Source organism: Rana temporaria, chromosome 4 (assembly GCF_905171775.1).
Source record: "Rana temporaria chromosome 4, aRanTem1.1, whole genome shotgun sequence".
NCBI classification, from domain to species: Eukaryota; Metazoa; Chordata; class Amphibia; order Anura; family Ranidae; genus Rana; species Rana temporaria.
The window spans coordinates 216,824,553-216,849,280 of NC_053492.1; the positions used below are offsets into that span (position 1 = coordinate 216,824,553).

At 45.1% G+C, this 24,728-nt stretch overlaps 1 protein-coding gene across 2 annotated transcripts in view; it reads right to left on the reverse strand.

The window, feature by feature from the left end:
- Positions 1-284: 284 nt before the first annotated feature.
- Positions 285-24,728, reverse strand: part of HMGCLL1 (3-hydroxymethyl-3-methylglutaryl-CoA lyase like 1) — a 95,041-nt gene continuing 70,597 nt past the window's right edge. Inside the window, exons 10-11 of one of the 2 annotated variants that reach the window (XM_040349849.1) lie at positions 10,494-10,615; positions 403-489 (exon numbers count right to left, since the gene is read on the reverse strand). In XM_040349849.1, the coding sequence (XP_040205783.1) occupies positions 10,511-10,615 (105 nt within the window). In that variant the 3' untranslated portion in view covers positions 403-489; positions 10,494-10,510. Of the gene's footprint in view, positions 490-10,493; positions 10,616-24,728 lie in introns of both variants that reach the window. The other variant, XM_040349850.1, reaches the window with a different exon arrangement.

A 24,728-nucleotide genomic window follows, 5' to 3' on the forward strand; every position in this document is an offset into this window, starting at 1 on the left:
TTGAGTTTTCAATACATGTTCCTTGGTTCCCGTGGTTTAGCCTTACAAAAAATGTTGACTGGTAAAGTAAAACAAAATAGTATCATATACTGTATATAGTTAAGTTTTTTGGAGGAGGGATACATCATCCTGAGTACAAATAGGGGTGTAGAATGTGTCTTGTATCTCCCTTTACTTCCATAAGTCCTCTACAAGAGGATACATAAAAACATTCTGGAGTTCTTGCAGTCATACAGATTGTTCTGACAACATAAACATGGCAAACAAAATAAAACAATTAAGAGTTCTATATTGCATAATATTTTAAATATTTAAGAATACAGCATTTTTATTTAGTTCTAGCGGTAATATATGCAGCAAGACAGTTCCATTAACTAAGTAAACACATCATAAAGGAAGTGTTGCCAAAGCCACTTTTGAGTTTGTCTTCTTATTTAAGGCAGAGCAAATAAACTGTCCAGCTTCCATGACTTTGGTTTGATTAACACCCTAGAAAAAAGAAAAGGCAATAAATAAATTACACAGAAATAGTTCCTGTAACAGGCTTTATATATAGTATATCTTGTTAGCCAATTAGTTACAATAATCATATAACTAAACAGTAAAATGTAAGCCTTGTGTTGTTTTAGGCAAGTAAGTAGCCTTATATTATATAACTAACGTCATTTTGAGTACAAACTGGAGTTCCAATTAGCCCTGGTTCACACCAATGTGATTTGTCATACGATTTGACAATTTAAAATCGCATGACAAGTTGCACCCCATTTGCGGCAATGGAACTGTTCAAATTGTTGCGACTCAAGTAGTAGCAACTTTGAAAACGGTCCCTGCACTACTTTGCTGCGATTTCATTGTGACTTGTATTGGCTTCTGTTAAATGAAGTCACAATCCGCAATTTAACTGCACATTAAAATCACACTGATCGGCAGCTTTGAAATTGCACTGAAGTAGCGTGATTTAAAAGCTGCACTGGTGTGAACCAGGCATTAATATATTGACACTAAGAACCATTTTTATCTATGTGATAAACTGAAGCCATCTTTTCTAGAGGTGGGAAACCTGTGTTTATAAGGGTGCAGGGTTTAAGAAAACATATTCAAGGGTTAAGGATAGATGAGTTGGTAATACATTAAGGTGTAGTTTCTTGAGCTGTCTTTATAATCCAGGCTTCACTGCTTGGTGAATAACTGACCTAGACTGAGCTTATCTATGCTGTATATTAAGGCAAGACACCTGATACGCATGTTCTTGTTTTGGGTTAGTCCTTGGCTAAGCGATGAAAGTGGGTAAGAAGGGTAAGCACTTCCTAATACATCTCAGGAATGTTTACTTACCATATTTATATCCTAGCACTGGGTTTGCTCAGATAATTCTATCCTAGTATTTGGTTTGTTCCCATAATTCTATCCCAGTATTGGGTTTGCGCGGTAATTCTATCCTAGGAAGTGGGTTTGTTCCCATATTTCTATGCTAATATTGGGTTAGCTCCTTTAATTCTATCCTAGGAAGTTGGTTTGTTCCCATAATTCTATCCTAGCATTTGGTTTGTTCCCATAATGCTATCCTATTATCGTGTTTGTTCCCATAATTATATCCTAGTATTGGGTTAGCTCCCTTAATTCTATCCTAGGAAGTTGGTTTGTTCCAATTATTCTATCCTAGCATTTGATTTGTTCCCATAATGCTATCCTATTATTGGGTTAGCTCCAATAATTCTATCCTGGGAAGTTGGTTTGTTCCCATAATTTTATCCTAGCAATTGGTTTGTTGCCATAATGCTATTCTATCATTGGGTTAGCTCCCCTAATGTTATAATAGGAAGTGGGGTTGTTCACATAATTCTATCCTAGTAATGGGTTTTCTCCCTTATTTGCATCCTATTATAATCCTCAGCTTGGCTTGGAATTATTAAACCAACGCTTGAATTTTCTGGGTTTGACATTTACTATCCCAACCTGAAAATGGTTATGCTCTTTTTATTTATTTTACAGTAGTTCAGACTACTAATTTACTGTGCCATCTAACCTGATGTGCTTTAATTGACTAACTGAAATATTGGGAGCCTGCATAATATATTTCTAATCAAGCAGGAAACTATGAGGTACAATTCATAATCTGCATTAAGGATGGGCAGAAAAAACCCTGGTTTGGTTCGCACCAGAACACCTCAAAAAGGCGAAAAGTTCTCGCTATCAGGAAACATGAAACAGACAGAGACAGAAAATGCGTAGTCAGGGTACGGTAGCCAAATTGGGTATTCAGAACAAGCCAGGAAATTTGGGAGCCAGAGATCAGCGTAGTCAGAGGCAGCAGACAGGATTAGGAACCAGAAGGGATGTCAACCAGAGCATTTCTTCAACAGGAACACAGCAGAGAGCCTCTAGATATGTCTGATCAGGGAAAAGGCAATTGATGAAATGAACCAGGCAGTTTAAATAGCCAGGAGGGGCTGTTGGCTTGACTGATGAGCAGGTGAGCCACTGTAGAACGATGAGTTCTGGCAATTAACCGACAGCTGAGCACAGAGAAGGAAGGACTGAAAGCCCAGCCCTGACAGTACCCCCTCCTCAATGCCCCCTCCCCCTCGGAGGACCACCAGGTTTGAGGGGAAAATGTCTATGGAAACCAGGAAGGTAAACAAGAGCATGTAAATCCGAGGACGAGACCAAAGAGTGTTAATCCAGACTGTACCCACTCCAATGAACCAGGTACTGTATGTGCCCATGGAACTTAAAGTGGAGTTCCGGCCACAATTTCACTTTTTAAATATAAATACCCCTGTAATACACAAGCTTAATGTATTCTAGTAAAGTTAGTCTGTAAACTAAGGTCCGTTTTTTTAGGTTGCATTTAGACACTTTATAAAATAGAAATTGACTGGGGCCATCTTAAGTGTGGGCAGGCCCCTACTTTCAAACATCCAACTTACAAACAACTCCTACTTGCGAACGGAAGGAGACAACAGGAAGTGAGAAAAAAAATATACCCCTAGGAAGGGAAATTCTCTTCTGTAAGAGGTGTCTCCTGTCCACTGATGCTTTATCACCAATCCTTGTTTCAATAAAAAAAAAAGAATTTTCAAAAAATCATTTGGGACAGAAAGTGAGGTGCAATCTTCTGAACAGATGTGCACAGACAGCAAAACAAATGTTACAGAGGTGATAACCCTTCTCTATGTTTTCCGAAAAGCTTAAAAATAGATTTTTTGTGTGGAGCTACACTTTAAAAAAGTACCAGTTCAAAATTACAAACAGATTTTACTTAACAACAAACTATGTATACTGCTGTTCAAAGTATATAGGGCCAAAGGGGCTGGTAATGACCTGGGGGGAGGGGGGGAACCAATGCTATTTTTCTCAATGATTTTCATCCATATTGCAGGGACCAGACATTACATTAACCACTTAAGCCCCGGACCAATATGCTGCTAAATGCCCAAAGGCGTTTTTACAATTCGGCACTGCGTCGCTTTAACAGACAATTGCGCGGTCGTGCGATGTGGCTCCCAAACAAAATTGGCGTCCTTTTTTCCCCCACAAATAGTGCTTTCTTTTGGTGGTATTTGATCACCTCTGCGGTTTTTATTTTTTGCGCTATAAACAAAAATAGAGCGACAATTTTGAAAAAAATTCAATATTTTTTACTTTTTGCTATAATAAATATCCCCCAAAAACATATATAAAAATATTTTTTTTCCTCAGTTTAGGCCGATACATATTCTTCTACCTATTTTTGGTAAAAAAAATCGCAATAAGTGTTTATCGATTGGTTTGCGCAAAATTTATAGCGTTTACAAAATACGGGATAGTTTTTTTGCATTTTTATTCATTTTTTTTTTTTACTACTATTGGCGGCGATCAGCGATTTTTTTCATGACTGCGACATTATGGCGGACACTTCGGACAATTTTGACACATTTTTGGGACCATTGTAATTTTCACAGCAAAAAATGCATTTAAATTGCATTGTTTATTGTGAAAATTACAGTTGCAGTTTGGGAGTTAACCACAAGGGGCGCTGTAGGAGTTAGGGTTCACCTAGTGTGTGTAGTGTGTGTTTACAACTGTAGGGGGGTGTGGCTGTAGGACTGACGTCATCAATCGAGTCTCCCTATAAAAAGGATCACTCGATCGATACGCCGCCACAGTGAAGCACGGGGAAGCCATGTTTACACACGGCTCTCCCCGTTCTTCAACTCCGGGGAGCGATCGCGACGGAGCGGCTATAAACGAATAGCCGCGCCGTCGTCCCGGATTGCTCCCCGTGGGAATCTGCCCGCCGCACGCAGCGGGGGGTCCCGATCGGACCCCCCACCCGCTAGAAGGCAAGGACGTATATATACGCCCTTCTGCCTGTCCGTGCCATTTTGCGGACGTAAATAGTCGTGCGGCGGGCGTTAAGGGGTTAAAGCCGCAAGCAGTTTTAAATTATTTTTTTCTTATAGTAATGTCATTTTATGCAGAGACAGTTCTAAACACGGGAAACACGTGGCACTTCACAGGCATACTATAGACACCCAGCAGGTACGATATTTAAAGGAATTAAAAAAAAATTCACTTTAGGCATCATTAACCACTTAAGGACCGCCTCCTGCACATTTACGTCGGCAGAATGGCACGGCTGGGCATATGCACCTACAGGTAGGTCCTGTGCTAGTACCCAGCCGTGGATCGCGGGTGCGTGCCGATCCGAAGCTCCGTGACCGGGACCGTGGGACCCGCGGACCCGATCGCCGCTGGAGTCCTGCAATCGGTCCCTGGAGCTGTAAACACAGTTTCCCCGTTCTTCACTGTGGCGGCGTCATCAATCGTGTGATCCCTTTTATAGGGATACACAATCGATGACGTCACCCCTACAGCCTCACCCCCCTACAGTTGTAAACACACATGAGGTCACATATAACCCCATCAGCGCCCCTTGTGGTTAACTCCCAAACTACAACTGTCATTTTCACAGTAAACAATGCATTTTAAATGCATTTTTTGCTGTGAAAATGACAATGGTCCCAAATATGTGTCATAATTGTCCGAACTGTCCGCCATAATGTCGCAGTCACGAAAAAAATCGCTAATCGCTGCCATTAGTAATACATTTTTTTTATAAAAATGCAATAAAACTATCCCCTATTTTGTAAAAATTTTGTGCAAACCAACCGTTAAACGCTTATTGCGATTTTATTACCAAAAATAGGTATAAGAATACGTATCGGCCTAAACTGAGGAAAAAAAAGTTTTTTTATATATTTTGGGGGATATTTATTATAGCAAAAAGTAAAAAATATTGAATTTTTTTCAAAATTGCTGCTCTATTTTTGTTTATAGCGCAAAAATTAAAAACCGCAGAGGTAATCGAATACCACCAAAAGAAAGCTCTATTTGTGGGAAAAAAAGGACGACAATTTTGTTTGGGAGCCACATCGCACAACCGCGCAATTGTCTGTTAAAGTGGCGCAGTGCCGAATCGTAAAACCTGGCCGGGTCCTTTAGCTGCCTAAAGGTCCGGGTCTTAAGTGGTTAAAATCACTGCCACTGAAAAAACTTCAGGGGCAAGACCCGGGTCCCCAAACCCGTTTTAGGACAATTACTTGCATATTAGCCTTTAAAATTAGCACTTTTGAATTCGAACGTTCGAGTCCCATAGATTTCAATGGGTTTCTAAAGTTTGCACGAACATTCGGTCCGTTCGGTCAAATATCCTTTTAAAGGAAACCACAAACTCTGGGTAACTCAGGACAATGCGTCTCCAATAGAGGAAGCCCAAGCCTAGGCTCTATCAGAAAGCAAAGAAATGATGAAGCCTACTTTTCTTCTGTCGTGAGGAATGCCTGGAGCAGCATCACAAAGTATATCCCAATCTGGATCAGAAACGCTCTGCATTGAACTGGATCTCCCCCAAAATCGCTGAAGAAGCAGAGCGGAACCAGACATACCTCTTACAGAGGTAATTTTTAAAGCATGTGCCGGCACAGAGACAGAGCAGCAGCAGGCAAAGCCTGCTACACAGGATGTACTGGAACAGCCAAAGTGGGAGGATCCAAGTGAGCAGTACGAATCAGGAGCATCTGTAATGCTATGGCAAACTGATCCATGCAATGTTCCTGCTCATTCAACCTGGAAAAAATATTACCACTAGGTGGATTGCCTGCATCTTCTGAATTCATGGCCGTCGCCTACTATCAGAAACCATGAAACAGACAGAGACAGAAAATGCAGTAAAAGTCTGGTAAACGTAGTCAAAACATAGCCAGGGATCGGTAGCCAAATCGGGTATTCAGAACAAGCTAGGAAATTTGGGAGCCAGAGATCAGCATAGTCAGCAAACAGGATCAGGAACCAGAAGGGACGTCAGCCAGGCAAGTATTCAACAGGAACACAGCAGAGAGTCTCTAGCAGTGGCGGCCCCAACCACCCCCCCCCCCCCCACCGCTTATTAACTGTAATGTAAGGCTGCATTTGATATGGGACAGGCTGCATTTGATATGGGACAGGCTGAATTTGATGGGGGACAGGCTGCGTTTGATGGGGGACAGGCTGCATTTGATATGGGACAGGCTGCATTTGATATGGGACAGGCTGCATTTGATATGGGACAGGCTGCATTTGATATGGGACAGGCTGCATTTGATGGGGGGGGGGACAGGCTGCATTTGATGGGGGGGAGAAAGGCTGCATTTGATGTGACACAGGGCTGTATGTAAGGAGGGACTCCGCTGTGGGCACCTGATGGCAGGCGACACGCTCGGGGCTCCCACTGATTCTGCATTATGGTGAGTTGAATGATTTCATTTTTTATTACAATGTAATAATAGAAATAATGTGCTTCAATCATCCTGACACCATAACAACCATGGTGCCGGGATGATTGAAGTATCTTTATCTGCTGAATGTTAAACTTTCTAGAATCTCTCTCTCTCTCTCTCTCTCTCTCACACACACTATTTTGCTGAACCACGCCCATTTCCACCAGTGGGAGGGGTCAAAAGGGAAGAGTGGGGTCTGGCGCCCCCCCATCCTAAAACTTCACCAGCCGCCACTGGTCTCTAGATATGTTTGACAAAGGCAAAGGCAATTGATGAAATGAACCAGGCAGTTTAAATAGTCAGGAGGGGCTGGCTGTGGGCTTGACTGACGAGCAGGAGATGAACAACAGGTGAACCACTGTGGAACGATGAATTCTGGCAATTAACCGTCAGCTGAAAAACCTGAGCACAGAGAAGGAAGGACTGACACTAGCGAACATGCAAACCCTATAGTCTATCAGACACTAACATGAAAAATCTAAAGTCCTCATTTTAAAGGTTTATATGCAAGTTATTACCATAAAAAGTGTATGGGGACACGGGTACAGGTCTAGGTGACATGAATCAATGCAAAAAATTGTTTTATTTTCCATGAGCAGTGATTTTAATGATGCTTAAAGTGAAACAATAAAAATGAAATATTTCTTTAAATATAGTGCCTGGGTGGTCCCCTTAGTCTGTCTGTAAAGTGGTGCATCTGTGCAATGTGTAGAACAGTGCTGAAGCAATAATGATATTTCCAAAGGAAAAAAAAAATATTCAAACTTGCTCGCCGCTGTAAAGTATTGCCAGCTCCCTACAATATAGATGAAAAATCAAGGGAAAAACAATGTCCCCCCCCTTCGGGTCTGGTAAAGATTTTAGGGAAACTCCATGCCAAATCTGTAAAAAAAATGGTGTGGGCTCCCCCAAAATCCATACTAGACCCTTATCCGGGCATGCAGCCTGGAGGCCAGGATGGGGGGCGAGTGCCATACCAGGCCAAATTCCCTCAACATGGGGGGATAGGTGCTTTGGGGCAGGGGGGCTCTGCGCCCCCACCCCACAGCACCTTGTCCCCAACTGCCAAAAACTGTCTGTTGTGGCTTTTACTTTTTGATGCTTTTTTTGGTGAATTGGTAGGGGTACAATGTACCTGATACTAATTCACATGGGGGCGGGATCTGGGGCTTTCAGTTTCCGATAAGCCCCCACCTGCAGACCCCAAAAACCACTGGCCAGGGTTGTTGGGAAGAGGCCCTTGTCCCCATCAACATGGGGGCACTTTGAAGCCATGTTCTCCAGAGCCTGTCTATGTGCCATACTCACACAGGTACTCATTGATGGCCCTCTGCTGCATTTGCAGCCGCTGCAGCATTGCCAATGTTGAGTTCCACCTGGCATGTCACAAATGAGGCGGTTGGTGGGCATGTTGAATTTCTGTTGAATGTCAGCCAGCACTGGCATTGTATGACCATCAGAAATGGCCACAGACTTTTCTGGCCTGCCTCAGAAGATCTTGTAAGTGCTAAATGCTGCACCACCAAATTCAGGATGTGTAACAAGCATGGTTGTTACACATCCTTAATTTGGTGGTGCAGCATTTAGCGCTTGAAAGATCTTCTGAGGCAGGCTAGAAAAGTCTGTGTCAAGTGTCCCTGTCAAAGGGGGGAGAGAAGGTTGGTGCTATTGTCACATACAACCATTCCTGGCTCAAGATGCCATGGCGTCAACCACCTCTGAGCCTTCCCATGTAGAGCTGATGGAATCTCTCCCCCAGTGTGGCACCTAAACCCTGTACCCACAAAATTCCAAGCCATTGACTCTGATTTAAAGCACCTGTGCAAGATAAAGGAAAACCTGCAAACATGGCCTGTTGGGGGTACTTGAGGACAGGGTTGAGAACCACTGCCCTAGACAGACCAACTGAAGCACTGCATGGCATCTTTTAGCCTGACTGCTGCGTAGCCCATGGAACGTTTACGGAGCACTTTCTACAAATTCAAAAAAGGGAGCAGAGTCTACCAGCTGAAAAGGGAGCAGTTGCAGTGCTAGAAATTTGGCCAAGCCAGCATATAGATAATGAGCATGTGGATAACTGGGACAGTATATTATTTGTGTGGTTCAGCAACTGGGGTAGCAAAATGTGCCTGCTGAAATCAACAGGTGGTGTACTGGCTGCAAGTACTTGTGGCACCCAATGCTATACAATCAATCCTCTCAGTGCAGGATTTTGAGAACACTTGAGGTATAGTAGGGGTAGAGATCCAAAATGAGGAGCAAGAAGAAGTCTGCATTTTTTTATGATGTGGGTCTTTCAGGTGCTGCTGCCAATGCACTGCATGGCAGGTCATCATATGTCATGTCAAGCAGGTGGTGCCCAAGCAGCTGGTGTTCTGGCTACGCTTGATCTACTTCAGACAGAGATTGCAAACAGCAACGCTGTGATCTACTGCACATGTGTTGAAAAAAGCCTACACCAATAAACTTTTGGAAGTCAGCAGGGAGTCAGCAGCGCCCTGCACCTGTGGAGCTCTATGGTGTGATGATACATCCAGCCTCATTGGAGTTGTGCCTGCAATGTACTCTGCATTGCAGTATATACACTCTACACCGCACTGTATTATACACTATGTACTGCACTATATACTCTGCACTGCAGTATATACACTCGGCACTGCACTGTAGTATATAGTATGCACTGCGTTATTTACACTACACTGACTGTACTGTATTATGTATTTGACACTGCCTGCACTGTAATATATATACTACACTGACTGCACTCTAATATATACTACACTGACTGCACTGTAATATATATTCTACACTGACTGTACTATAGTATATGTTCTACACTGCCTGCACTCTATATACAATACTACACTGACTACACACTCTATTCACTAACTAACCTGCCTACGCTATCTTCACTCCAACACACTACATTTGGCCACTGTTTAAGCAGCCTTATATAGTGTGGGGCGTGGACTTAGCCCCCGAGCCCTGATTGGCCAAATACACCCTGCATTTGGCCAACCATGACTCTCACAGCACATCACACTGTGAGTGGCCAAAGCATGCAGGTCAGTTTCATGCTTTGGCCAATCAGCAGCCACTGTGATCTCGTGGGGTGCTCCTCGGCTGGCGAACTTAACTTTTGCTTCACCCATATGTTTGTTCTACGAAAAAAAAAAAACACCCAATTTTCGAGTTGAACGTATGTTTGACTTGAACATCGGGACCATCCTTAATCTGCATTCCAGGATCAACATTTTCTGTGTATTAAAAGAGTGAAATTCAAATTTATAAACGGAAAAACGTTTTTTAATCCAGCTGTGTGCTTAAGCAGCTCTAAAATTCATTGCATTGTGGTGCTGTGTTTATATTAAATGATTCTTTCACGGGCTGAAAAGTGACAGAGTGTGTGCCATGCACAGTGGTTCATAATATTTGTGTTGTGACCAGAAAGCAGAAAGTATAGTTCATAAGTTCAGAAGAGCGACAAGCTCTGTTTACTCTCTGCTCGTTAACAGCTTGAGAGTAGAAAGCTCCCATTATAATGGTAAAACAAATACATAAATTGGTCTGACTAGTGCTTGACAGAATGGCTTTGCATCCCAATCAGGGAGATTCATCAAATAGACTTTATGCGCTTTTTATATTGTACAGATACACACAGATAACAGGTTAAATCAGTCATAAACAAAGCACCTTTAAACAGCAGCAATTCATGCTGAAATTGGTCTGTACATACAAGCAGCCTCATTTATGAAAGTGCTGGGTCTTCCAACCTGAGCTTTCACTGCCCGGAAATGCAGCAGGTACCTATGAGCCTATAAAAAAAAGCATTTGGCATTTTATTGATGTGCCAAACATTTGTGCTAATACCTGCACTGTGGGTGCTGTGCCAAAGAAATGTCAGCAGAGTGCAAAGGACTAGTTATCAGTATTGCCTCTAGACTCCCTGTAGCAGGTCTTTTCCCCATTACTAGCTTACAATGCCTTGTTCTGCATTGTGTCTCTCTCAGGGCCGATCCGCACTATAGGCTCACTATGCATGCCGCTTAGGTGCCCCGCAAAGCTGCGAAGGGCCCCCCAAATTACTAGAGGCCCCGCCTGTTGAGAAGTCATTTTCGGCACCTCTCCCGACTTCTCAACTCACTGGCTGCATGGGAGAAGAGGTAAGAAGTCATCTCCCCCGCTTCCTCAACTTTAATCTTTAATGTGACATGTCACTGCCTCCCCCCCCCTCACTTCTCAACTTTAATGGGACATGTCAGGATTGGCACTGGTCTCTCTGTGAAGACAGACATTTTGGTAGACGAGCAGTGCTTGGATTCCTAATGTCAAAGCTGACCTTCCTGATGACTGGTAATTAGGGGTGATATTCAAGTTCAGGGCTATGGAGGCCATATGCACCTGCCTGAACCTTCTGCTGCTGCAGCAGGAAAACATTCATTTAGTGACAGTATTAATACCAGGTCATAAGCATCACTGGTTGCTATAATGCAAAAAGCAGCATAGCATTATTGGTTATGTGGATGTACTGTAGGTGGCTGTCAGCATCCTATAAACCAATGATCGCTTTGCCCTTGGCAAACATTCCAGGTTATTTCATTGACTAAATCATATTTGATCAATGATATCAGGGAGCATCACTGGTCGACTTGTTGACATTCACCAACTGGCAGACAGGGTGTCAGTTCACAGTAAGAGTGCGTTGGGTGGGGTTGCCGTGTTTGTGTTAGTGGGTTGTTGGGTCATTATTCATCATGATTGATACTATATCTACATTGCTGGATGACGTGATTGACGTTGGATTTTCAACTCGAGACATTTTTGGGGGAATTCTGTTAATAAAAGACTTTACTATGTTGTAAATGTGTTTTTTTTTAGAACAAGGTAACCAGACCTATGTATCCCTTACTCATTCATGTAGAGGGTGAAAATCTGGGGCCCCCCATATTTAACTACTTCCTACCCAGACCTTTCTGATTCTGGGTGGATTTCAATTGACCTCCTCCAGGAGCATGCCTTGTGCGTGCATACAGCAGGGTGATCTGTCACCCGCTGTGGGCCAGTCACAATACCATGTGACCGCTGTGACCAATCACAACAACCACATCAATCATAAACAATGGCTTTTATTCATAGCCATTCATTGTGTACTATTGTGATCTCTGTGTTTGGTCCCAGTGATCACATGGTACAGGCAAATTGCAGCAGACCTGTACCATGTGATAGCTTTAGCCAATCACAGCTATCACAATAGTACACAATGGTACCTGAATGAATGCCATTCATAAAAATGAATGCTTATAACAATGATTAGATAACCACTGTAATAAACAATCAGTGAAAAAAAGGAAAATAAATCTTGATCACCTCAAAGCAGTACAGCATCACTATAGTAAAAATTGAAAAAAAAAATGTAATTTTCTTATTACATGCTATTACCAGTCAGTGTCCCTGATCGCCACTACATCAGTCATATGATAGGAGAAAAATTGGACAATGGTGGGACTGTAACGGTGCAAAAAAAATGGAAAGACATGGCAATAGCATAAGTTTTAATAGTTTATTAAAAGGATAATGCATCAAGCTACATAGCATGCTATAGGACCCAGTGGTCTAGCAAATACATATATAACCTGATGTATAGTGACAAAATTCAATAAAATATCCCGTATCAAATAGCAGGTAATATACAGGAAGATCACAACACAGTTGGTGAGACCCAATATATTTCGCCTAGTTAGGCTTCCTCAGGGGTATGGTTGAGATCGAAATTCCAGCTCTAATGACAAAATGGGATGAGGTGCGTGTTTTTGGGTAAATGCTCTAATCTAGATTAATCAGATCCTACCCTTCTTTTCCATCAGTCATATGATGTCACCGTCCTGCTCTGGTGACAGTAAATAAATACAGAAACAAAACAAGATTTTTTAATTTCTTAATTTTCCCCAAAAAATGTAAAACAACTTACCGTATTTATCGGCGTATAACGCGCACTATTTTGCCCTGAAAATCAGGGCAAAATTGTGGGTGCGCGATATACGCCAATACCCGCTTTCCCGCCACGAGTTTGAATACTGCGCCGGCATATACCGAGCGCAGTACACTCGTGAATCTTCGGGCAGTCTCGGTGCCTCTCGCACTGACGTCCTGAGCGTACAGGACGTCAGCGCGACAGTTGCCGAGCCTGCCCGAAGATTCACGAGTGTACTGCGCTCGGTATCACGAGCGGGGAGGACGTGAGGACGCCGCAAAAGGACGCCGCAAAAGGACGCCGGACCCGCCAAAGAGGACACCCGACCCAACGAAGAGGACACCCGACCCGCCGAAGACGGACGCCGGACCCGCCGAAGAGGACACCCGAAGCCGCAGAAGGACGCCGGACCCGACGAGGCCGCCGATGGACGCCACGCAAGACACCAAAACTGTAAGAACAAAAAAAAAAAAAAAACGTTTTTTCCACAGGATTGGGGGCCACTTTAGGGGTGTGCGGTATACGCGGGAGCGCGTTATACCGCGATAAATACGGTACTATGTTTCTTACTAAATATCTTGGATAGGGATGAGCCGAACATACCCGCGTTTGGTTCCCACCAGAACTTTCAAACAGACCGATCGTTCGCGCGAACATTTAGAACCCCATTGAAGTCTATGGGACTCGAATGTTCGAATTCAAAAGTGCTCATTTAAAGCCCAATATGCAAGTTATTGTTGGAAAACGTCTTTGAGAACCCGGGTCTTGCCCCAGGGAACATGTATCAATGGAAAAAAAAGTTTTAAAAACTAGTTTTTTCTTGAGCAGCGATTTTAATGATGCCTTTAAGTGAAAAAAAAATCCTTTAAATTTGGTACCTGCTGGGTGTCTATAGTAATGGCATGTGTTTAGAAATGTCCCTGCACAACATGAGATTACTCTCAGAAAAAAGTAATTTGATACTGCCTGCGGCTTTAATGTAATGTTTGGTCCCTGCAATATGGATAAAAATCATTGAAAAAAATAGCATGAGTTTCCCCGCCACCACTCCCCCCAGGTCATTACAAGACCCAGTGCCGATCCTGACCTCCCTGGGGCCCTAAGCAAAATGACATGGCACATTAAAAATGAGAAGCGGGGGGGGTCCTGACGACAGTGACATGTCACATTAAAGAAAGTTGAGAAGCGGGGGAGGGGGCGAAAATTACTTCTCAACAGGCGGGGCCTATAGTAATTTGGGGGGCCCTTCGCAGCTTTGCGGGGCCCTAAGCGGCTTGCATAGTGAGCCTATAGCGAGGATCGGCCCTGACAAGACCTTTTGGCCCTATATACTTTGAACAGCAGTATACAGGCGTTGCAAACAAGATAAGGACTGTAGGTTTCTTAAGTAGAATCAGAACCATCTCATACTTTGCTCCTGCATATTGCACAATTTCCTAAAGAGACCCTCAACAAACTACATGACACTTGTGCCTGATGAGGCCACTGATGTTCCAGTGGTGGTGGCCCGTGAGACTGTCCATACAGGCTTGGCCCCCCAAAGTGCACATGCTGTGTGACAACAATATGACAATTATTTTAGGGGTGGGGGGGCCATTACAATGCCAGATCTTGGCTCAATAAATATTTTTTTTGGGAAAGAAAAATTCTAGAGAAAAGGGAGGTTGCCATCCGGGGCCTCCTTTGAACAAATTCTGTGAAGAACTCCTGTTCTCTGAAGGCCTCCATTATTTCTGCAAGTCAAAATTTAGCAAAAAAAATAATTTCAGTCAAGCCTTAGCTTTCTCCCCATATCTAACCTCAGGATCGGCACTGAGTGTTGTTCACAAGAACAACCTAGTTAGCGTGTCACACAGAGGTGATCCAGTGTATACTTGTTGTTTTTCCATGTAGGAAACTTGTCCAATGATCTTTTTGATTCATCTATCCCTTTTTTTACAATCTCATAGGCCGAAACAAGCGGCAGAAGTGGAGCCGACCAACCTCACACAGTGCCAAGCCCCACCCTCGCCGGATGTGCAGGAAGTGCAAAATGCCACCACATCAGGTCAGTGTAATACAGCACAGCTTCAGGTAATACATGTAGGCCTGCATAATTTTAATACATGTTCAGTCAATTATTCAGTTACATCTGCATCAGGTGCTTGGTAGCAGGTGTTGATCCAAGCCTGATTCATTTTTATGAAGGTCAGTCGATCAACAGAGTTGGTGGAGAGGCGCACCCTGTGATCGGTCACAAAGCCTCCAGCAGCACTGAATGTGCGTTTTGAAATAACGCTGGATGCATGGCAATCCAGTAGCTCAATTGCATACTGTGCAAGCTCTGGCCAGTGATCCATCCTCAAGACCCAGTATACCAGAGGATTTTAGGTGGGGAAGGTGTCCAAGTCTGATCTTGCCCCTAGGTATTCACGCACCGCGTAAATCAAACGCTGACGATGGTAGCTGGAACCGGTCATACCTTGGGGCTGCAGACTAAAAAATTGTCTGAACGCATCGGCCAGACGGCCACCTTCTCCACCGCTCCTTCTGTGACTCACCGAAGCCTCAGCAACATGTTGTCCAGGAACAGGATTTGGTAATCCCCCAGGTTCTGGGAACGCATTGCACAGAGCCTTCTGCAAGGCCTCCCGAAGATGTTTCATCTTCTGCTCCCTCTGCGATGGCAAAATAAGCTCCGCAACCTCCTATTGTAATGTGGATCAAGGAGAGTTGCCAGCCAGCAATGATCCCTCTTCTTGATACCACGAACACGAGGATCCTTACGCAGGCTTTGCAGGATCAGGGAGGCCATGCAGCATAGGTTTGCTGAGGGATTCGGGGCACAGTCCTCTGGGTCACTGAGGACAACAGGATCCACAGCCACCTCATCCCAGCCACGTAAAAGTCCACGGGTTCCTTGGGACTGTAAGTGATCCCTTGAAGGCTGCTGCTGCTGAGTGCTAGGCTCCACCTTCATGCTGCTGATACAATCCTCCTCCTCCACCTCGTCCTTGTCCTCCTCGTCCTCTTCCTGTGTGGTAGGCGGGCATCAGGACCACTGTCTGGATAAAGGGGGCCTTGAGAGGTAAGAAAGTCCTCCTCTTCCTCCCTCTGTTCTGCCTGAAGGGCCCTGTCCATTATTCCACGTAGAGTGTGCTCCAACAGGTGAATAAGAGGGACAGTCTCACTGATGCATGCACTGTCACTGCTCACCATCCTCGTGGCCTCCTCAAATGGTGACAGGACAGTGCATGCATCCCTGATCAAGGCCCACTGGCGTGGGGAAAAAAAACCAAGCTCCCCTGACCCAGTTCTGCTGCCATATTGGCACAGGTACTCATTGATGGCCCTCTGCTGCGTGTGCAGACGCTGCAGCATGGTCAATGTAGAGTTCCATCTGGTGGGCATGTCACAGATTAGGCGGTTCTTGGGCAGGTTGTATTCCCTTTGGAGGTCTGTCAGCCGAGCAGTTGCATTGTATGACCTTCAGAAATTCACACAGACTTTCCTGGCCTGCTTCAGGACATCCTGTAAGCCCGGGTACCTTCCCAAGAACCGCTGCAGCACCAAATTGAGAACATGAGCAAAACAGGGCACATGGGTCAGTTTTCCCTGTCGCAGGGCAGAGAGGAGGTTGGTGCCATTGTCGCTAACCAACATTCCTGGCTTAAGCTGGCATGGCGTCAACCACCTCTGAGCCTGCCCCTGTAGAGCTGACAGAACCTCTGCCCCAGTGTGGCTCCTATCTCCCAAGCACACCAGCTCTAGCACCGCATGGCATCTCTTGGCCTGCATTCCTGCGTAGCCCCTCGTACGCCTACGGTGCACGGCTGGTTTAGAGGAAACATCAGCAGAGGAAGAGGCCACAGATGAAGAAGAAGAGGAGGGGTGGAGGAGAGAGGTGTGTCACAACCAGTAGTAGTGTTTTGGAGGCGTGGTGGCGGAACAACCTCCAACACTACTGTACCTTGCCCTGCGTCCTTCCCAGCTGCCAGCAGAGTCACCCAATGCGCTGTGAAAGAGAGGTAACGTCCCTGTCCATGCCTGCTGGACCATGAGTCAGCGGTAAGATGCACCTTACCACTGACCGCCCTGTCCAGCGAGGCATGGACATTGCTTTCCACATGCCGGTAGAGAGCGGGAATCGCCTTCCGTGAGAAAAAGTGGCGTTTGGGTACTTGCCACTGAGGTACCGCACATTGCACAAACTCACGGAAGGGGGCAGAATCTACCAACTGAAAAGGTAGCAGTTGAAGTGCTAGCAATTTCGCTAAGCTAGCATTCAACTGCTGGGCATGTGGATGGCTGGGAGAGTACTTATTTCGGTGCTGCAGCAGCTGGGGCAGGGAAATTTGTCTGCTACCATCAGTAGATTTTCCGCATGTACTACTAGGTTGTGACACACCTATTTCTACACCTTCAGTCCTATCAGTGCAGGCTTCAGAGAGGACTGAGGGTCTTGTGGGGTTGGAGCTCCCAGCTGATGAGGGGCAAGGGGAGGTCCGCTTTGTTCTTTGGTGTGGGTCTTTCTGGTATGCTTGCCAACGAACTGCATGGCAGGTCGACATATGTCTGGTCAAGCATGTGGTGCCTAAGCGGGTGATGTTTTGGCCACGTGAGATACGCTTGAGACATATGTTGCAAATACCAACGGTGCGATCTGATGCACATGTCTCAAAAAAGGCCCACATCAAAGAACTTTTGCAGTACCGTTGAGACGCAGCAGCGCCCTGCACAGGCGTAGCTCTGCGATGTAATGCATTTGGTGTGCTGCCCTTAAGCTGTCCCCTGGAGGGCATCCTGCCTTTTTGGAGATGTGCCTGTGCCTCTTCCTCCTCCTCATCCTCCTCCTCCTCCTCTTCCTCCTCCTCTCTCCTATCAGGCACCCAGGTAGAGTCAGTGACCTCATCATCCCCTCCCTCCTCATCACTGTCAAAAACCTGGCAGTATGCTGCAGCTGGGGGAACATGACTGCCAGATTGCTGTCCCTCTCGGGCACCCACTCTCTCTGGGCTCACATCAATGCCTTCCTCTATCTGTGTTCCGTCATCGGAGCCTTCAAAACGCTGCGCATCTTCATGTAGCATGTACCCAAAACTGTGTTGAAACAGTTCGGGGGACTCCTCAGGAGGACATGGTGGGACTAGGGAAGGATTGTGTGATGCCATTGTGCAAAAGGAAGAAGACGTCTTGGCAGCTGCGTTGCCAGATAAACTAAGCTCAGCCTGGGTGAGAGAGGATGAGGAGGATGAGGACAGCTTGGTCATCCACTCTACTAATTTCTCTGCATGTTGAGGCTCAACACGGCCAGCTCCCGAAAAGAAGGACGAGCGTGTCAGACGGCCACGTCCTGAAGAAGATGCACCGTGTCCACCACCAGCGTTGCCTCTAGATGCAGAGCCTGCTTGCCCTTGTGACTCTCTGCCTTTCTTTGTTGTCCTTCCAGACATTTTAATGGCCTGCACAGGACAAAATCAGAAATAAACAGCACCTGTCCAGTAAGAGCAACTGCGTTTATGAGCAAAAACACAGCAAACGTGCAGTAAGATCGACTGTGTTTATGGGCAAAAACACAGCAAACGGGCAGTAAGATCGACTGATTTTATGGGCAAACACACAGCAAACGTGCAATAAGATCGACTGTGTTTATGGGCAAAAACACAGCAAACGTGCAGTAAGATCGACTGCATTTATGGGCAAAACCACAGCAAACGTGCAGTAAGATCGACTGCGTTTATGGGCAAACACACAGCAAACGTGCACTAACAGCGACTGTGTTTATGGGTAAAAACACAGCAAACGTGCAGTAAGATAGACTGCGTTTATGGGCAAAACCTACAGCAAATGTGCAGTAAGATCGACTGCGTTTATGGGCAAAAACACAGCAAACGTGCAGTAAGATCGACTGTGTTTATGGGCAAAACCACAGAAAACGTGCAGTAAGATCAACTGTGTTTATGGGCAAAAATACAGCAAACGTGCAGTAAGATCGACTGTGTTTATGGGCAAAAACACAGCAAACGTGCAATAAGATCGACTGTGTTTTTTGGCAAAAACACAGCAAACGTGCAGTAAGATCGACTGCGTTTATGGGCAAACACACAGCAAACGTGCAATAAGATCGACTGTGTTTATGGGCAAAAACACAGCAAACGTGCAGTAAGATCGATTGCGTTTATGGGCAAAACCACAGCAAACATGCAATAAGATCGACTGCGTTTATGGGCAAAAACACAGCAAATGTGCAGTAAGATTGACTGTGTTTATGGGCAAAACCACAGAAAACATGCAGTAAGATCAACTGCGTTTATGGGCAAAACCACAGCAAACATGCAGTAAGATCGACTGCGTTTATGGGCAAAAACACAGCAAACGTGCAGTAAGATCGACTGCATTTATGGCCAAAACCACAGCAAACGTGCAGTAAAATCGACTGCGTTTATGGCCAAAAACAAAGCAAACGTGCAGTAAAATCGACTGTGTTTATGGGAAAAAACACAGCAAACGTGCAGTAAGATCGACTGCGTTTATGGCCAAAAACACAGCAATCGTGCAGTAAGATCGACTGTGTTTATGGGCAAAAACACAGCAAACGTGCAGTAAGATCGATTGCGTTTATGGGCAAAACCACAGCAAACATGCAATAAGATCGACTGCGTTTATGGGCAAAAACACAGCAAATGTGCAGTAAGATTGACTGTGTTTATGGGCAAAACCACAGAAAACATGCAGTAAGATCAACTGCGTTTATGGGCAAAACCACAGCAAACATGCAGTAAGATCGACTGCGTTTATGGGCAAAAACACAGCAAACGTGCAGTAAGATCGACTGCATTTATGGCCAAAACCACAGCAAACGTGCAGTAAAATCGACTGCGTTTATGGCCAAAAACAAAGCAAACATGCAGTAAAATCGACTGTGTTTATGGGAAAAAACACAGCAAACGTGCAGTATGATCGACTGCGTTTATGGCCAAAAACACAGCAATCGTGCAGTAAGATCGACTGTGTTTATGGGCAAAAACACAGCAAACGTGCAGTAAGATCGACTGCGTTTTTGGCCAAACACACAGCAAACGTGCAATAAGATCGACTGTGTTTATGGGCAAAAACCCAGCAAACGTGCAGTAAGATCCACTGCGTTTATGGGCAAAAACACAGCAAACGTGCAGTAAGAGCGACTGCATTTATGGCCAAAATCACAGCAAACGTGCACTTACAGCGACTGCGTTTATGGGCAAAAACACAGCAAACGTGCACTAACAGCGACTGCGTTAATGGGCTAAAAAACAGCACACGTGCAGTAAGAGCAACTGCGTTTATGTGCAATTAAATAGCCCACATGCATTAACAGCGAGTGCGTTTATGTGCAAATAGCACACGTACAGTAACAGCAACTGCGTGTATGTGTGCAATTAAATAGCACACGTCCACTAACACTGAGTACTATGTTTAGGTGTAAACTAAACACTATGCAGGCAATACAACACGTTAGAGCACAGCATCTAGCACAATCTACTGCCTAATAATAGGAATAGCTGATATAGCTAAGCTATACAGTGTATAAATATATGTACAACGCTAGGATGTATATATATCCTCTACACACTGTAAATTTAACTAAACTCACTAGCCTTCCTGCTCTATCTATCTTTCTATCTATCTATCTATCTATCTATCTATCTATCTATCTATCTATCTATCTATCTGGTAGAAAAGACACTGTGGGCTAGAAAAAGCCGAACGCAAATGACGTAAAAAAAAAGCGCCGGGCGTTCGTTCGTTTCTGAATCTGCGTAAATGCTCATTTGCATATTCGACACGTAAAAGATATGGAAGTGCCACCTAGCGGCCGGCCTGGAATTGCAGCCTAAGATCCGACGGTGTAAGTCACTTACACCTGTCGAATCTTAGGCATATCTATGCGTAACCTGATTCTATGAATCAGGCGCATAGATACGACGGCCCAGTGTCTCTATCTATCTCTCTCTCTCTAACTGTCTGACTGACTTCTCTTTAACAAAGCCGGAACACACTACACAAGGCCGCCTTATAGGCAGCCTTATATAGTGTGGGGCGTGTACTAAACCCCCTGAGCCATAATTGGCCAAAGCCACCCTGGCTTTGGCCAATTATGGTTCTTCGTTTTTTGGGCGCTGTGATTGGCCAAGCATGCAGGGTCATGGTGCATGCTTGACCAGTCATCAGCGTGCAACGCCGCAGTGAATTATGGGCCGACGCGCGTCACTCGAATTTGGCGTGAACGACCCGTTTTGTTCGAAATTCTTCGAACGTACGAACAGACGATGTTCGAGTCGAACGACCAGCTCATCCCTAATCTTGGACTGTCTACTTTTTAAAAAGGGGTCATTTAGGGGGATTTGTACTGTTCTGGCAGTTTAGAGCCCCAAGAAAAAAGAAGTCAGTACAGCAGGATTGATCAGTTTTAAAATACTGTACATATACCAAGTAGACTTTCGCATTGACTGAATAATATACACTCATTTAGGTTAATTTTATCAAAGAAAATGTAGCAGATAACATTTCGGCCTAAATTTATGAATAAATATTATTTATTTGCAAAATTGTATAACAGAAATAAATAATTTTTTTTTTCAAAACTGTCAATATGTTTGTGTTTATATAGCAAAGAAATAGTAGAGACTAAATACAACCAAAAGAAAGCTTCATCTAATTTGGGTACAGTGTTGTATGACTGGGTAATTGGCATTCAACGTGTGACAGTGCTGAAAAACGAAAATTGGCCTGGACAGGAAAGGGGTGAAAGTATCTGCTATTTTGGTAGTTAAAAAGGAAGCTATAAATTCTGATAAGTTCCCCCACAGCCACTGGACCAGGGTCTTGGGAAAGAGGCCCTTATCCCCAACAACATAGGGACATGGTGCCTTGCCAGGGGGAGCCCCTGGCAGGGTACCTTTTCCATGTTAAAGACATGTGGCATGATGGTGGAATATGGTTCAAGAGGGGGGACACATACTTACTACCCCTTTTTTATGACTAGCCAGGCTGCATGCTTAGATAAGGCTCTGGTGTGCATTTTTGGGGAAATTCCACACTGTTTTTGTAGGGTCTTTTTGTATGTGGCCCCGACCTTAAAGTTCATACCAGACCCACAGGGATGAGCTTTATGTTCAAGTCGAACATGAGTTCGACTCGAACATTGGTTGTTCGCCCGTTCGCCAAATAGCGAACAATTTGGGGTGTTCGCGGCAAATTCGAAATCTGCGGAACAAACTTTAAAAGTCTATGGGAGAAATCAAAAGTGCTAATTTTAAAAGGTTAATATGCAAGTAATTGTCATAAAAAGTGTTTGGGGACTCGGGTCCTGCCCCAGGGGACATGTATCAATGCAAAAAAAGGTTTTTAAAATGGACGTTTTTTTGGGAGCAGTGATTTTAATAATGCTTGAAGTGAAACAATAAAAGTTAAATATTTCTTTAAATGTTGTACCTGGGGGTGTCTATAGTATGCTTGTAAAGTAGCGCCAGTTCCCGTGTTTATAAAAATAGGATTTTATACTCACGGTAAAATCTTTTTCTCTTTCGTTTATGGACGGCCTTAATCTTGACAAAGTGGGTATTAGCCTTCCTTTAGGAGTGACTAGGCAGAAACTTATAGTAAATGTTTAAACACATCATACACACCCTACAGCCCTGCCCAGAGGGTGGGCCCTCTGGGTATAACCCCTCTCTCTGCATCTCGCAGATCAGTTTGTCAAAAAGCAGTACAAACATAAAAGGAGGGGTGGGTGCTGTGTCCATCCATGAATTCAGAGAAAAAGATTTTACGGTGAGTATAAAATCCTATTTTCTCTTTCGTTCATGGACGGACACAGCCTTAATCTTGACAAAGTGGGACGTCCCAAAGCAGTGTACAAAAAAAATGAGGAGTGGGAACCGCATTAGATTAAACTTCACCCCAAAACAACAGAGCTCCTCAACTGAGGAGTTGCAAATTTTAAACAGCCGCCTGCAAAATGTTGCGTCCGAAAGAAGCATCCGAAGATGCACTCACATCAACCTTGTAGAATTTAGTGAAAGTGTGAACGGATGACCAGGTCGCCGCCTTACACACCTGGGAAACAGACGCTTGATGTTGAAGAGCCAAAGAGGCCCCTATTGCCCTGGTCGAATGCGTCACGAGAGGAAAGGGGGGCACCCAACCCCTTATGGCGTAAGCCTGAATCACTATCTGTCGGATCCACCTTGAGATGGCGCATATGGTACCGCCTCGAAGGAGGCCACCATGAGGCCCAGGACTCGCATGCAAAAGCGGAGTGACAACAATTTCTGGGATGTCAACTGCTGCACCACAGCCCGAAGGGTGTGCAACTTGTCCACAGGGAAAAAAAAACAGAATCAACCCCAGATATTCTAGGCGTTGAGTCGGCACCATTACTGACTTCTGAATGTTCAGTACCAAACCAAAGTGTCGGAGGGTTTGCCAGGTTATAGACACGCTCACCTCTAATTCTGAGGCTGAAGCGGCCCTCAGAAGCAGGTCGTCCAAGTAGCCCATGATAGTGATGCCAAATTGTCTTAGGAGGGCGAGAATTGGGGCAAGCACCTTGGTGAACACCCTTTGTGCCGATGGCAGGCCAAAGGGGAGAGCCACAAATTGATTGTGGTCTTCCCCGACCGCAAAGCGCAGAAGTCTCTGATGCTTTGTGCATATGGAGACATGTAAATAGGCATCCCTGATGTCCAAGGATGCCAGAAAGTCCCCCGGCTGGAGGGCAGCGATGACAGAGCGAACCGATTCCATCCGAAATCTTTGTACCTTCACAAAGCAATTGAGGGCCCTGAGGTCCAGAATTGGGCGAACACCCTCCTTCTTTGGTACTATGAACAGATTGGAGTAAAACCCCTGAAACCGTTCCTGTACTGGGACAGGAATAACCACCCCGCGTTTCAGCAGGTCTTGAACTGCCCCAAATAGGGCTTCCTGACAAGTCGGTTGTAGCTGGAGGTTGGAGGGAAAAATCTGTTTGGTGGGCAAGATAGAAATTCTATCTTGTACCCTGAAGACACTACTTGGCAAACCCACCAGTCGGGGACCTGAGATGTCCACCGGGGCGTGAATTCGCGAAGACGTCCCCCCACCCGAGAGATGGGTGGGGGCAAACCTTAAGGCGGACGTAGCTTTGTCTGCAGGTTTGTTGGGTTTGTGAAACCAGGGACGTCTCTGTCCCTGAGCAGGCACTTTATTGGCCTGTGGTCTTTTACCCGCCGTACTGGGTGGACGAAAAAAACGCTTGTGTGCAGTAAAGAAGGGCCCTTGCCTACGGTGTGGCTCCTTCCCCTTTGTGGACTGTTGGAGCAGTGTGCTCTTACCTCCTGTAGCATCTTTAATGTCATCCAGGGAGGCTCCAAAAAGTCTGTCGCCCTTTAAGGGCAAGTCCATCAGGGCATTTCTTGGAAGAGTGGTCGGCGGACCAAATCTTTAACCAAAGTAGACGGCGTAACATAACCGCCTGACTTGAAGCCCTGGCCAGCAGAGGAATAGTGTCCAAGGTTGATTCGCAAACTAATTTTAGGCCTTGTATTAGTTGGTCAGCTAGGGCTAGCTCGTTCGGGGAAGCCTGATGTGCTTGTAACCCATTGAGCAGCATTTTTGCCCATTCCATGAGTGTCTGAGACACCAGGGCCCCAACTATGGTTGGGCATACCGCCGAACCCACTACCGTGTACAGGTTGCGAGTGATTGCCTCAGCCTCAACCTTGTCCACAGGGTATTTGAAGGCAGGAGCCCCCTCCACCGGTATGGTGGTTAGCTTGTTTAATCCCGTTTTTCCACGCGCTGCTTCCATCTTGGCCACAAAGGCATCTAGGATTGCCGACATAGTGTCCACCGATACATCGGGTGCAGGGGCATCAATTGCCAGCTCTGGTGTCTCGGGGAAAAAAGCGTCTGATTCTGACGCCATGCTGTCCACACACTTGACACAGGGACTC